The 15,000-nt window shown below is 37.8% G+C and overlaps 2 protein-coding genes across 2 annotated transcripts in view; one reads left to right on the top strand and one right to left on the bottom strand.

Annotated features, from left to right (window-relative positions):
- Nucleotides 1-3,117, bottom strand: part of LOC110062839 (dolichol kinase-like) — an 11,876-nt gene extending 8,759 nt beyond the window's left edge. The window contains exons 1-4 of the mRNA XM_089296218.1: nucleotides 2,947-3,117; nucleotides 2,785-2,851; nucleotides 2,413-2,522; nucleotides 835-987 (exon numbers count right to left, since the gene is read on the bottom strand). Of these exons, the coding sequence (XP_089152344.1) occupies nucleotides 835-987; nucleotides 2,413-2,522; nucleotides 2,785-2,851; nucleotides 2,947-3,049 (433 nt within the window). The 5' untranslated portion in view covers nucleotides 3,050-3,117. The remainder of the gene's footprint in view (nucleotides 1-834; nucleotides 988-2,412; nucleotides 2,523-2,784; nucleotides 2,852-2,946) is intronic.
- A 34-nt stretch (nucleotides 3,118-3,151) lies between these two features.
- The window catches only part of LOC110062833 (putative UDP-sugar transporter protein SLC35A4), a 12,826-nt gene continuing 977 nt past the window's right edge, over nucleotides 3,152-15,000 (top strand). Inside the window, exons 1-11 of the mRNA XM_020769774.2 lie at nucleotides 3,152-3,282; nucleotides 8,954-9,082; nucleotides 9,300-9,408; nucleotides 10,012-10,176; nucleotides 10,544-10,602; nucleotides 11,241-11,303; nucleotides 11,954-12,099; nucleotides 12,737-12,762; nucleotides 13,916-14,027; nucleotides 14,561-14,610; nucleotides 14,857-15,000. The exon at nucleotides 14,857-15,000 is cut by the window's right edge and continues 977 nt beyond it. Of these exons, the coding sequence (XP_020625433.2) occupies nucleotides 8,976-9,082; nucleotides 9,300-9,408; nucleotides 10,012-10,176; nucleotides 10,544-10,602; nucleotides 11,241-11,303; nucleotides 11,954-12,099; nucleotides 12,737-12,762; nucleotides 13,916-14,027; nucleotides 14,561-14,610; nucleotides 14,857-15,000 (981 nt within the window). The 5' untranslated portion in view covers nucleotides 3,152-3,282; nucleotides 8,954-8,975. The remainder of the gene's footprint in view (nucleotides 3,283-8,953; nucleotides 9,083-9,299; nucleotides 9,409-10,011; nucleotides 10,177-10,543; nucleotides 10,603-11,240; nucleotides 11,304-11,953; nucleotides 12,100-12,736; nucleotides 12,763-13,915; nucleotides 14,028-14,560; nucleotides 14,611-14,856) is intronic.

The following is a 15,000-nucleotide window of genomic DNA, read 5'->3' as shown; positions in this document are numbered from 1 at the left end:
ATTCCTTTACCCCTGACTTCTCAAACTACCCAATTTTGAAACCAATTTTAGTTTGATTCTATTGGAAAAATATTTCTTCAAATAGAACAAAACAGCTGTTGATCAAGTTTGTGTTTGCAGACATATGCTTTTTAGCTTTAGATACTGGGATTTTTCAAAAAAATTTAGAGACTGGGTTAATATCATGCTTAATTACCAAGAGCTGCTAAATTACATTTTGTGATTGTGTGGTTCCAGAAAATATCCATACCCACCCAATGATGTTCAACAGAAATTCTGAGGGGAAATGGGGTTTCACAAGCCAAAATTCTTATAGGAAAGTATAAAGCAAAAATTGAATTTCTGGAGGACTGGAGGGTTCAAACTGAAAAAACCTTTACTGGAAGGAGTATCATTGGACATTTTCTGGCACAACACATTATCATAAGAATCAAAGCTACATTAACAAAATTCATAAATCTGATTGGCCCAATTTTAGCTCAATACTTGTAACTGGACATATAGTTTAATTGCACAGAAAATGTCATTTTCCACATGCTATTTCTTGGACAGATGCACTTGTAATGAATATCTTTTTCCTGTGCACCAGGGCCAAAACACACTCAACAGTTCAAATTTTTAACTTTTATTAAGACCTTTTAAAATCATTTGTACATGTCAACTGTACATGTGGTCATCGAATTTTTTAACAGGACTTTGTGTCCTCCAATTCTGCCTGTAACCTTACTCATGACTAAACAAATTGCACTCCTGCTATGTGGTCATCTGATTTTGTTAAATCACTCAGACTGAATTGGACTCCTGTCAGTCCTGTTATCATTACACTGTACACACCCCATTGAACATTTATTGTGGCTGCAATGCAGGTTGTCACCACAAAAAAGAAGAATGACGAAATCAGAGGTTTCTCATGATTTACAATCAGCAGCATGGAGACAGTGAGCATGCTCATCAACTGGGTAGCCAAAAGATAAGACCTCTCCACCTCTAAATGAACAAAAGGAGAGAAATGGAACACTTTGTACAGTTAACAGTTAAGGTTGAGGTTTTCACTAACAAGTCGTGAGAGTCGCAGTCGTGAAAAATGTTTACAACCTACAAAAAATAAAAAAATGGAGTTGTAAGTGGAGTTACAAGCACAACAGAATCTGAAGCAGAAGAATCAGAATGTTAACGTTTTGAATTCATTTTTTCTGGTTCCGCTTAGGACTGCACTGCTTATGATCCAGTGAAAACTAGATTGTCAGAGTTAGAAACAGAGGTGGAACAACCAACCAATCACAATACCTGGAATCAAGCATTGTGATTGGTTTATTCCTAGGTTGTGTCTCTGGCAATCTAGTTTTCACTGGATCATGAGCGACCAAGTCACAAGCAGAATATTAGACTATTTAAAACTATTTTGACCTCATCAAATTGATTTTCAGTAGGATCATATGACGCTTTGCTTCTGATTATGACTTCAACTATGACTCCATTGCTGATGAAAACCAGCCTTAAGTGTATGATAAGTATTACAGCTTGAACTCATGATAAGTAAGATGATTTCTGCAGAACATTCGAGCAATAATGGAAAAAATACAGTTACCAAAAAAACCCTCATGGCATGGTAATATTTTGAACACGGTTAAGAAAAACTTATCGAGACTTTAGCTCTCAAGCTGACTCTGTGTGAGAGAATTGAACTTGAAGTTATCCATATTTCAATTAAAATAGAGGTTTCGCATTAGTTAAAAACACAATAACACAAGCATTAAGCATTATTTCTAGGTTTAATATGAACTTTTACGAGAATGCTTGAGAATTTAATCATGGCGTTACTTAGAGAAATGAACTAAAGTGAGTTGTTTTCAATTGTATTCTAAACGTTATGGTGCTATGAGTAGATTTTTAGTAAATAACTTTTGTACTTATTGCTTGAACTTTGAGCAGAATCTGTCTTAATACCATTCACAATAGCCTGCTTTTCTCTGACAGCTTATGTCACTATACAGTAAACTAATTAAAACTACATGTACATGTATAAACCAATTTTACTATGGCTATTAAATCTTAATAAGTATATGCGCTATATATGACTGTGAGCAACTTTCAATTGCTTATAATTTTGTGCTCCACAAACTTTCTGTGTGCATCACCAGATGATAAATCAATAATTATTGTTTAGTCAACTAAACCTTATCAGCCTCACATATTGTGTGACTCTGTTGGGCAATTAGATATACATGTAGCTAAGTGCTGCTAAACACTGCAGCTAATTTCAAAAGCTGAGGAAGAGCTTGGAGCCACCTGAAATTTTACTAGAATACAAAGACTTGGAGAAACCTTGAAGGTGTACTTAGGCCAAAAATACTGGCTTGGCTTGTAAATGAGTTCGCTTAGTACTTAAGTTACATCTCTACTGGTGAATACCTGTTACTTTAAGGTATTTACTCTCCCATCTCTCAATGAATGCCATTTGACTTGTCAGTACCATGGGAACTAGCAGTGAACCAATTTCCACACCATCTCCAGCAAATGGCCTACAAATGGTTTGATGTACACAAAGTCATACAAATCAGGCTTGCATCAAATTAAATGAGTAGATGATCAACATTCAGTTCCTAAGCATTGCAATTCCATTTAAAGAAAATTAACTCATAGTGCAGCAAAAGTACAACGCAGAGTTTTGCTAGTTGGGTTTGCCGCCTTATCCTACGTAAATCATAAGACTGACCCGCCAAGATTAATCCTCAGATCAAAGTCCGATATATACTTGTTGTTATACTCAAAACTGGCACTCACCTTAGATGAAACCATTTCTTTATCCCTACATCCCACTTCATCGAGGGAATACAAGCTAATAAAAACACTGAAAAAATAGCAATCAAGAGCAAATTTCAGATATTTACTTTTGCACCAAGCGCTACAAATGTAGCCAGTTCAGCAGCGAGTCGATATACTTACAGATGCCATGGAACAAAATGAAGCCAGCGCTTTGTTTCAACTCAAAAAAGCTGCAAAATATATATAAGCTAGATGCAATAACCACTGCAGACTCCGCGACCATTCTGAATAATAAAAAAAGACCACAAATTTTAGCAAAACCGCAATCAAGTCCACTTTGCAGAAAATCGCCAGGCGTTCAAAACTTATGCAAAAATGACCGTGTTCAGTCCCAATCTTCTGCATTGAGAAGAACCTGGGACTGAAAAAACCCGGAAGGTGAAGTGAAAACATCGTGATATTCGCTCGACTGCGAAAACCTGAATAGAAGGCGTCTTAGAAGATCATTAGTGAAAGGTTTGACGATTAGAATGCTCTCTTTTCCTTTCTTTTGTCTTTGTATATATATCTAAAACAATACTTTAGACCAGGGTGCTGTTAATCGTTGCATTTGGTTGTTTGAAGAACTGCAGCTGTCAGCGTCTTCTTGCTTTGTTGACGAATGTCTGAACCAATTCCAGCACGATTAATCTGATTATTTGATGATACTGCGGTTAACTCAAGAATGCATTTATATTTCGCTGTAAACACGAATTTGTTTATATGTTTGCATGCATTGGGTTTTTTTAACATCAGATCTGTTCATTGCAGCCTTCGTTTGGCACAGCGCGCGCGCGCTTGTGTTTATTTAACTTGATAAAGATCAACATTGATGTAAAAAGAGAGAAATTTAGACAGAATTTAAAGCTTATGTAGGCCACAGGTGCACATAGATACTTCCGATTTGGTTTTAACTTTTCTTTTACAAAACCAACCAATGCAGTTGTACGATATATAAAGTTAATTAATAAGCTTACGTAATAAATTGTTTTGTTTTTTAAGCAATAGACCACAAGTATTTATGGTTTATAGGCTGTTATAATAAAGTTTCCATATAACGCGCGTTCTGATTGGCTGAAACAGCGTGCTTTATTAGAGAACAGAGCATGGGTTGATGACAGTAAGTTGGCTTCCAAATTTTTGCTTTGGAATTTTGACAAATTTGACCCAAATTAAACATCCCCTGTGACTCAGACAAACTCAGTGGAAGGAAGCTATTTTGCTGCAGTAAATATGGCTCACTACGGTGGCCCACAACTGTCACGGCAAAACAAAAAGTCACGGCACTACAAACTTAACTCACAGCAAGATAATGTTATCTGACGGCAAAACAAAATTAACTCACGGCAGTACACCATTAATTCATGGCAAAACGAAATTAACTCACGGCAGAACACCCCTAATTCACAGCAAAACAAAATTAACTCACGGCAGAACACCCCTAATTCACGGCAAAACAAAGTTAACTCACGACAAAACAAAGAAAACGAGTTGGTCAGCGGTAGTTATTTGCTTTTCAAATGGTATGTCGTGTAACAGTAACACACTGCTCGCTTGGAAACCGCCATTTTTAGTGCAGTGTTCCTTATCTTGAGCTCATGATGTTTACACTTTCTAAAAGTCCTTTCCAATGATATTTCCATTGTTAGTTTCGCCGTTTGAAAGAACTTTTCCCACTTGCAGCGTGCCAAATTTTACCGGTGGATTTTTGCACCGGTGACATAAATACAAATTAAACAAACAAGTACTGACTATACGTCATGACGTCACGCAAGACCAACAACACCTCGCTGAGCAAATCTCTGCTGAATTTAAGTACTATAAAAATCTTTTTCATTTAGCGATTGTTCTCGGATATACTTAAGGATATGAATGTTATGGTAGCAATTGAATATGGTTTATCCAACTTAATTTCAAGTCTTTGAAAGACAGACAGGGAAAAGCAGTGGAAGGCTATTAATCCAACCAATACGTGTTTGTTTACTTACGGACGCGACCTGAGCTCCTGTGTGATCTGGATCGTTTCAGAGAATTAAGTTTGGACCTTTCAAAGAAGAACAGAGCCGTTCCTGCAGTTCTTGTAATTGTTGCACTTTTAATCAAGAGAGCTTTACAGAATTAAAGTTCTCCCCGACTAATTCCTTCTCCTTTAGTTAATTCGGATTCTTGTCAGTACAACCTAGATCTACATAAGTTTACAGCATTTGTCAGGCAGTTCTCCGGTCGATCGCTGGTTAATGTCTAATCTAGATGACCAATCTAGGCTAAAACAAACAAGCTTAATTCCTGATCGCTTTAAACACGGTTTTGACTTTTCAGGAGGCGTTACTCAATGGAACAGCTTTTGCCGTTTGTCAATATTGCTGACTACATACTGCACTGTACACGAATAAATTCATTTGAGTTAGAGAACAGTGCTCGTAAACGTTTTGATGGAAATCATTTTCTGCTTTTGCGACAATCGTGCGCGGAGCACATGAAAAGTGAGAAATATCAATCATGTTTTTCATGCCAAAAATTCAGGTTCTGAGTCACATTCTTGCAAGTGAAACAAGTCGACCTCTCGCGACTTACGTCACTTGCGCTCGCCCTCGCGATTTCGTCGCCTGAAGATTACGCTTGTCGCTGGAGATAAGTAAGTCAAGGTTTAAGAAAAGGTCGACTTGTGGCAAGTCTAATGATGTTTTGTAGCACTTGTGGTTCGTTAGTCGATCAAAATGCCACCTTTTGCAAAGACTGTGGTAAAGGTATGTTTCTTAATCTGAAGTATTCGTATTTGCATCTCTTTTAGTTCCGAATAACGATAGGCACGTGAGAAGCTCGGTCAGTAATTCAAGAAATATATTAGATTTTGACCGTCTAACACAGCAATGGATTCACGGAGTGCTATGACATAAGCAGTGTCTTCTCACGTTTATTAGTATAAATCTACTAGCGTTCTGTCACGAATATCTTTCTCTGATTGGCTACTCTACTCACTATCTATTCTGTGATAGATAGTGAGTAGCATAGCAGTGTGCCCTTGTTAACAAAATAACGGCCGCTTCTTGGCGTTTTTGAAGTGTCTGTGAAGAGGATTTAGATGACGTTTTGCACGACTAGTAGATTTATACTAAAAAAATGAAATTATTCTCTCTCGATTTCTATGCGCGATAGTTGACTCGGGCTGCACCCTAGTCAGCTATCGTGCAATAGAAATTAATAATCATAATCTAATTGTTTATTAGTATAAATCTACAGTCAAACCTGCATATAATGGCCCTGTATATAGCGGTCACCCTGGGTATAACTAAAAGAGATACAAATATGAATACTTCAGATTAAGAAATGTACCTTTACCACAGTCTTTGCAAAAGTTGGCATTTTGATCGACTAACAAACCACAAGAGCTGCAAAACATCATGAGCTCAAGATAAGGAACACTGCATTAAAAATGGCGGTTTCCGAGCAAGCAGTGTGTTACTGTTACATGACATACCATTTGAAAAGTAAATAACAACCACTGACCAACTGCTGACCAACTCGTTTTCTTTGTTTTGCCATGAGTTAACTTTGTTTTGCAGTGAATTAGGGGTGTTCTGCCGTGAGTTAATTGCGTTTTGCCGTGAATTAGGGGTGTTCTGCCGTGAGTTAATTTCGTTTTGCTGTGAATTAATGGTGTACTGCCGTGAGTTAATTTCGTTTTGCAGTGAATTAATGGTGTACTGCCATGAGTTAATTTTGTTTTGCCGTCAGATAACATTGTCTTGCCATGAGTTAAGTTTGTAATGCCGTGACTTTTTGTTTTGCCATGACAGTTGTGGGCCACGGTAGCTCACAGAGACCATTGTTAGCAACAGTAGTGTTAAAACTGTACTAAAATAACAAGTTTTGCTAGATTCCCGCCGACAAAACATGTACAGCTGTAGCAAAATAAACAAATTCTCAACCTAAACAGTGCTTTGATAAAGACATTATATTTGTTACGAAGGCAGAAATTATACTAAGAAGTAAAACAACGACAGAAAACAACAATTGAACTGTCTCTGTTTATGACGAGAAGCTTTATTGTTGTACATTTACAATTAAAAATGCTCATTTGCTCAAACAACACTTACATGCAGTGTAGTAACGCTTGTTCTCCGGTCATCTCAGCGAAGTAAACCGACGAGTGGTCAGTGGAAAACTTGCTCTGATATTCTCTTCTGTGCACGGAGTAGAACCAGTGGGAGCCGTTAAGTCTTTCTACCTTTTGCGCTAGTTCGGGCAATCTTGCTGCATGCAGCTACAAGCTGTAAATAACTGTAGCCCCTTTCAAATTCAACTCGGTATTTCGCATTTTCATGCACAAGCTTTGAGCTCCACATTTCGTAATTTCCACTGGAAAAGTGCTTGTTTTCATGGGCCACAATATGGCGGGATACCTCTGGACTATAAACCTTTACCTGCTTTTAGATCCGTATTTAAAAATTAACTTAAAAGCGAACTTTGAAGGCATTGTTCTTCTCTCGAAAGCCGTTCAAGCTACTCGAAACTGAAAGCTTAGCTGAAGTCCAGTTTGTGATTGATAGCTGTTGCTTCGTTAGCCAATCAAATTATTTGAACAATTCTAACAAGGATTTTGATTGCCCAGGGGTGGCGTAGTGGTGAGAGTGCTCGCCTCCCACCAGTGTGGCCTGGGTTCAAATCTTGGACCCGGTGTCATAAGTGGGTTGAGTTTGATGTTGGTTCTCGTCCTTGCTCTGAGGGTTTTTCTCTGGGTTCTTCGGTTTTCCTCTCTCCACAAAAATAAACATTTCTAAATTCCAATTCGATCGGGAATTTGAGGGCCATGGGTTTGTCAGTCGTAAGACTGTTGTGTGTTACCCTTGTTAAACAAAGTTAATTAATTTATTTATTTATATATTTATTTATTTATTTATTTATTTATTGGCTTATTTTACCATGCTTTATCAGAGAACAGTGCACGGCTGATGCCACTTTTGCTCGTTTGGAAAATAAAGTTTGGTTTGAAAATTCAGCCGAATGCATGAGGAAATCATCTGATTCTTTATCATAAAACAAATAAAGAAGCCTCGATTGTGCTCTGTTCTGTTGTGAAGCACTTAAGAAGCGGTAGAGAACTCAAGAAGTAGGGAAAAACACTCGACTACGTCTCGTGTTTTCCCCTACACTTTCATGCTCTATCACTCCCTACGTGCTTTACAACAGAACAGAGCACAGTCGAGGCTTCTTTATTTGTTAAATAAACCACGCAGGATGTTGGAACTTAGAACTTCGAGTGTTCTTCCAACATCCCAAGTGGTTTATCATGCCTCTAAACCATAAAAACTTGTGGTCTATTGCTTTTACATAATAATTCAGAAGACATGCAAAACTTCCATGACGTTACTGGTACAATAAACCATAGCTGATTGACCAATCAGAGTGCATGCATTCATTTAATTATTATATAAAATTACATAGTGTGCTAACGACTTCTTTATGGCCAATCAGAGCTTGCATTACTAGACTAAAATTTGTGAAAAAAGCGAGGTGCACCAAGTTTGCAGGATATGATGCAATTTTGTCTATGTCAGATAATCGGCTGAGGAATTTTCAGATGTTTTCTGTAATCCTGGAAGATTTTACTAGAGATGATATGGGCAGCAAAAATTAATGTCTTATACTCAGTGATCTGTAAATAATCTGGCACTGTTTACATCAACTATGGTACCTGTGAGTTGCATATTTTTCAGACAAAATCAAACATACAGGCCCCAGTCGTTCGAAGGCTGGATAATGCTATCCACCTGATAAAAAGCTATCCAGTGGATAGGTGTTAACAAAACAAACCGTGCTATCTGCTGGATAGTGATTTATCTGGTGGTAGTGTTATCCATTTTTCGAATAATCCAGGCCTGGTATGATGGCTCTGTGAAACTTTTGAGCAGTTTCCTTGGCATTTGTGATAACAGAAATTAAGTCAAAGGTCGACATGTTTTGCCGCAGGCAATCAAAAGTTATAAGTTTGACACACAGCAAAGTACTGCGAGCAATTGCACAATGAGTTGCAGGAGTCCCTGATTAATCTCCAGGGTCATCCCAGGGCATGAGATCAGGAGCACTGCTGACCAGCATTGCCTTTGAGGTTAATAATAAATGTTGCCTTTATGTTTTTTTCTCACAGATTTTTTTGACTTCTTTTGAAAATGATGATGTCGAGGTCACTACTCTCCAGGCTCCCTCAGACATCGGCCTCTGAGCAGTTCTCTGGTCCTCTCATGAAGGTCCTTTGGAAGGCCATGATGGTTGCTGGGTATGAAGAAATTTACTGACACGTCGAAGGAATAAAAATGAATCAAAATAATATTTTATCACAATAGCTGGGATCAAGCTTTTGCCTACAAATTTTATTAATGGATCAGGGTCTTGAATCATATAAATTTCAGGTCTACCAAGGTGAAAAACTTAATTCACTCAGAAAATTTTATTATTGATCATCTGACTGTACCGCACATGTTTTGCTTTCATAGGGTTTTGATCTATGGCTCTCATGCCATATTGATCAACTTGTGTAAAGATGAAAATGGAAAAATCCCATTCAGTTCTGCCTCAGTGGTCTTGTTGAGTGAAGTCATCAAGGTTAGCATATACCATAATGAGTTATTTTACCGTCTGGAGTGTTACTTTTACTTTTGGTAGCTCAAGGTCAAGGAAGGGCACTTTTAGTTTTTCTGGCAGGAGTTCTCGTTAGGGGATGAGGTGCTTATTAAATGTTTTTCTGAACATATACTTCTGAATATGGTACTTTTAACAATGCTGTGATTAATGAAAATCAACACATACTTTAACTCAAGAACTGTAACAATAGGGGATCTTATAGTCATTTTCAATATTATGTTCAGATGAGAAAAAAGACCTGAATTAATTTGTCGTATTTGGGTTATTCTATATCAATGTGTAATGAATGGTACGACATGTAATTTGCTAAGGGCATGCTTACTTGAATGGGGTGCTTATTGAGAAAACTGCAGTCAGTGGGGTTAGCATTTAATTAGAAAGGCAGCGCATAATGGAAGGAGTGCATGGAATCAAATCATTACTAACAGTAGTAACAAAAATTAGCTAATTAATAAGATTGTTGAGTGATATAATTCTAATTCCACAATCATAGAATCCATCTGGTTTTGCTTTAGAATAATGTTGTGACTGACCACTATTAATATTAAATTGTTTTCTTTCCAGTTTCTGTTTTCAGTGGCCTTCCTTATCCCAGAGATATGGCGTGGAGCTGTTCATTTTCCTCCAAAAAAGACTCTGGTGTTCTTTTCCCTCCCTGCTTTTCTTTACTTCATCAGTAACAACACAGCAGTACACGTTCAAGTTTACCTTGATCCTGCAAGCTTCCAGGTAATCACACTTTCTAGCTCTCAGCTTAGTACAAATAGATTCCTTGTTGCCTTGCGTGTTTTCAGTAATAGATCACAGATGACGTCCAAATGTGGTAAGAGCAAAAAAGTGGCAAGTAAGGTGATTTTCTGAGCTCAAATAATCTTTATAGATAACATGACTCTTGATAAATGAAAACATTAAAAACCGAAAATTAGTAGTAATAATAATAATAGTAATAGTAATAATAATAATAATAATTAATGAGAACAATAATAATAGTAATGATAATCATATAATAATAATAATATGATTATTAGTAATGATTACTATTTTACTCTTAGATGTTTTCCCTTTCCCTTGCTTACAGTTTTCTAATGTGTTCTAGGTTCTGTGTAATTTCAAAACAGGAATCACTGGGATTCTCTACTGGCTCATAATCAGAAGGTGATCACCAACTGAAGAAGTTTTATATTAGCATCTTATTAACAGAGTGAGGTTTTTATGGGAAAATCTCAAACCAAGGCCTTGCCGTCACTATTGACCAAGCAATACAATAGTGCTGTCAATTTGTCACGGCTGAGTTTTGAGATTTTCACATGAAAACCAAACACTTGAGGTTAAAAGTTGTTTTATATTGTATGGCTTTTTCCTTGTTATTGAAGGACTTTTGCAGGTCTTTTGAAGGCCTTATTAATATCTGTCATCACAGGCAGCTGGTGGAGCATGCAAAGGGCTAACAGGAATTTTCATACTTCATGAAAAGTAGAAGATAGTTTATTTGCAAGCTGTACATCCTCATGTCATAAAACATTTCAGTGCTTTCAGAAATTAAGCTTTGCAGGGAAAACACTCTTGAACTTTTTATTTGAAGATCTCCTGGCTAAGCTGCAATTAGATGTGTAGCACAGCTATGTGCACAGTACTAGGGTTAATCTCCCTCCTTGCCTTTTGGCTTTTGCAAGCTTGATTTAGGATCAAAGCCTGTAAAGCATGTGTACATGTATGGATGACAGGGAGATTTTCAACAAAATGCCTGGACTTAAAGTTATATATAATATTTATTGTTGTTTGGTCGTTTCCAGAAATATTTCTGAAAAGCAGTGGATTGCACTTGGATTGATCACTTTAGCTGGATGTTTCAACAGGTCAGTTATGAAAAGCCCTCCTGTTAATTTAACTGATGTATATTATGAAGGGACGAATGAAGGGAGGAAGGAGGGCGAGGGAGGAGGGGAGAGAAAGTAGGAGGGGAGGGGTGAAGGAATGGAAGTGAAGGAGGGGTGAAGGCGTGAGAAAGGGACATGAAGGAGAAAGGAAGGGAAAGAGGAAGGGAACTGAAGAAAAGAGGGGGTGGCTAGGAGGAAGGGACACATGTGAAGGGGGGAAAGGAGGAAATGAAGGAAGTAAAGGAGGGAGAGATGGTAGGAAGGAAGGGAGGGAGGAAGGGAAGAAGGTGGGTAGCTAAGGATGAAGGGAGTAAAGGAGGGAGGAAGGCAGGAAGGGAGCAATGTTTTCATTTACATTTTTTTTTCCGAGTGATGAGTTTGCTACATGCCTGTCTTCCTAAATCATATAATTTTCAAGCTTGACATGTGCTATGATTAATATTCATTAATTTTCTTTGTGCACATTCTCACAGGAATGCATAGTTTAGGCACCTACATGTATATAATGGACAGTTCACTTGGTCCCCCAAAAGCATGTGAATGTCTGACTTATAATCTACTATTTCCCGTGTTAATGAGGCTAAATGGCCATGTAATGTCATTTCTAAAGTTCAACACTTCTCCCTTAGTTATGGTGGACTCCAAACAGCCCAAGACATTATACAAGTGCGAACCAACTCCACTGGCATTGGAAAGCAGATTTATGTTACAGTTAAAGGGCTCTTGTTAATGGTATTTTACTGTACTATGTCAGGCCTTGCTGGAATTTCAACAGGTAATTACTTGTAACTGTACATCTTTCATCAGCCTTTGAGGGGGGTGCAGGGGGTGAGAACAGGGAGGGTGGAGAGAGTGGTTGAACATGACAGAAAGGGACAGAATCCAGGAGATTCAAACAGCGTACCCACAGTGTAAAGAAAACCGTGTTTGATAGCCCAGGGTTAGTAGATCTTACTGTCAAGCAAGTGCATTTTATCCTTCACTTGCGTGATGGGTGAGTGAAATTTCTTGGGGTAAAATTTGAGAAAATTCAAAAGTAGAAAACTGTAAGACATCAAATTATTGTAAGTTTTAATTTTAAGTTTCAATTGATTAAATGTGCTAGTGGGAAAATGTTTTTTAGGGTAGTGAACATGACTGTTGGCCTCATGTGTTCTTGTAACAGCTTGCTCCAAAGGACAAGCTGGGAAACTGATATTCTTTGGACTCTTTACACCCTGGTAATTTGAAAGATTCAACCGGGAAATAGTTAAGACCAAGCCAAGTTCTGTAACAAAATTTTATAAAGTACATAAAATATCAACACATACATGTACAAAATGTAAGTCCTAGTGTGACTCACATTTAAATCTATCATTTCAATCTAGTTATTCCTTGTTTTATTAATTAATTAATTTTTTTTTTTCACTTAGAATACATTCTGAAGAGGCAGTACAAGGTAACCTTTCGGAATTTTCTCTTTTTCTTCCCCAATGTATCCATAAATCTCCTTACTATTAATTAAAACTATAAGTTAAGTAACAGTTCTAAGCAAATAGAGTCCCACTGGGAGCGCTGTGCCCACGGGGGGTGGGGGGACTCGCATATATAATGGTCAGGGGTACAGGGTGCTTATTGTACCTTTTAGGGGTTAAAAAAAAGCAGTTTTGCTACCTCTTAGGGTGTTAAGCCTCCAAAGGTCCACAGCTGGAGCCTTTGCGGTACCTTTTAGGGTATTGAGCCAAAAAAATATGACAGGAGATAATGTGTTATGTAAGAATTGATACCACTTAGGGGAGGAAAAAAAAATTTTAAGCCACGCCCACAAAACAGGATCTTGGTACCTCTTAGAGTTTTTTTTTTTTACATTTCTGACTAGCACCGCCATCTTTTTTATATGGGAGTCACCCAGGGCATTGTGTATCCCCTTTGCTCCATATGGAACCTAAAGTAATAAGTCAGTCAAGTAAGTCAAAAGTTCAACAGCCATGCAGATTCAAACTGCCTGTTGTTTGACGTAATACAGGTAAACGGCGGAATTAAGTTAATGTGCAAAGTGTTTTTTTTTCTTTCCGAATTTATTTCATTATAAGTTCATAAGCCATAACTTGGCTTAATGTTTTAATTGACCAATCACATAGCCGGGAAAAGGCGGGGTTACGGTTCACATGTACAACCGTTAGTAAGAGTGAAGGCTGATTTCCGTTGGCTTGTAATTTTACGCCAATAACTTCTCGACAAGTTACGCAGAATTTTAGGCTCTATCCACATTACGCTGAAGAAATTTAGTTTAAAATGCAGCTTTGTTTCTACGGTTCGGCCCACCGTCCACACTAGTTCGTCACGAAAACGGGGCTATTAGAAAACGCTCTTCAGACCGGAGGAATTTGAAAACACCGGCTTTGCGTTTAAGCGTGGACGGAAAACATTTTGAAAACGGAGCATTCCTTAAACGCAAAATAATCCAAAATGACCGGTGATTGTTGCGTTTTCAAATTTCTCCGGCGTAGTGTGGAGGGAAAACATCTGATGCGTTTTCAGAGTGAAAACACCGTTTTTAAATTCCTCCTGCGTATTTTGGAAGAGGCCTGAAATTTTGATTCGTTCGACAGCTCTCCCTTCACTTGCAAAACACTTTGATGTACTTGTATGGTATGATTTTCAACTTGTGTGCCTACGCTTGGTCGCAAGGATCTCTGGGATCTGTTCTTGATCCATCTGCTGGTGAGTTTGATCGATTTTGTGGGGCAATAGACCAATTTCGATATATTAAAATTCAGCCTAACACAATAGACCTCAGCACGAGGCTCTGGGGAATAACTACAGAGTTTGTCGGGTTTATTCCCCAGAGCCTCGTGCTGAGGTCTATTGTGTTAGGCTGAATTTTAATATATCGAAATTGGTCTATTAGTATAGGTTATCGCGTGAATGCGAGTGCATTTAAGGAACGGGTAGTAAAATTATTGAAAATTCGTAAAAAATTTAATTTCTTAGAATTGTTGCTTGAGGTAACCAAAATCATTTATTAAGAAAAATCCATGAATTTGCTTACTGAACAGTCGCTAAATCTTGAGAAAACCAAATCGCATTCAATTGTTGTTAGTTTATAATTGTACATATAAACAAAATATGAATGTCGTTTTGAGTCTTAAGTAATACCTATCCAATTCCCCTTGTTATTTTGTTATAAGCTGGTAGCTGTTTAATGTATGATTAATAAAGTTTTAAAATATTATTCGCTTCGATTTGTTATCCAGGTTTCTTTCGCGGTTATTCAAAGTGGACTTTGGTAATCATTTTTTGCCAGGTATGTCCTAATTGCCATTTTCAAAGGTTTAAAACTACGGACTACTTTTTCGCGAGGAAAGTTATCACTTTCTCTTCGCCTTGCTCTTTAAGTTTCTGCTAGCAGATACTTTTAAACTGGGCGTCTGTTTAGCTCCCTCTAATGCCCATCCCCCATGTTTCTATCCTATAGCAGACCAACATTTGATAACACTTCTCCTCCTGAGCAGTAACTAAACGCTCCTTTTTTTCTTTCATTCAATTGTAGGCCATGAACGGACTGATCTTGTCGGCTGTAATGAAACACTCCAGTAACCTCATACGATTGCTTATCATAGCTTGTGCGATGGTCGTCAACACAGCCTTGTCTATGGCCATATTCTCGCTGCAGTTAAACCTCTATTTCAACATT

Source organism: Orbicella faveolata, unplaced genomic scaffold (genome assembly GCF_042242905.1).
Source record: "Orbicella faveolata isolate gen_17 unplaced genomic scaffold, um_ofav_v1 contig_26, whole genome shotgun sequence".
NCBI lineage: Eukaryota > Metazoa > Cnidaria > Anthozoa > Scleractinia > Merulinidae > Orbicella > Orbicella faveolata.
The sequence above is the reverse complement of the archived record's forward strand: the minus strand, read 5'-3'. Positions and strand labels throughout refer to the sequence as shown.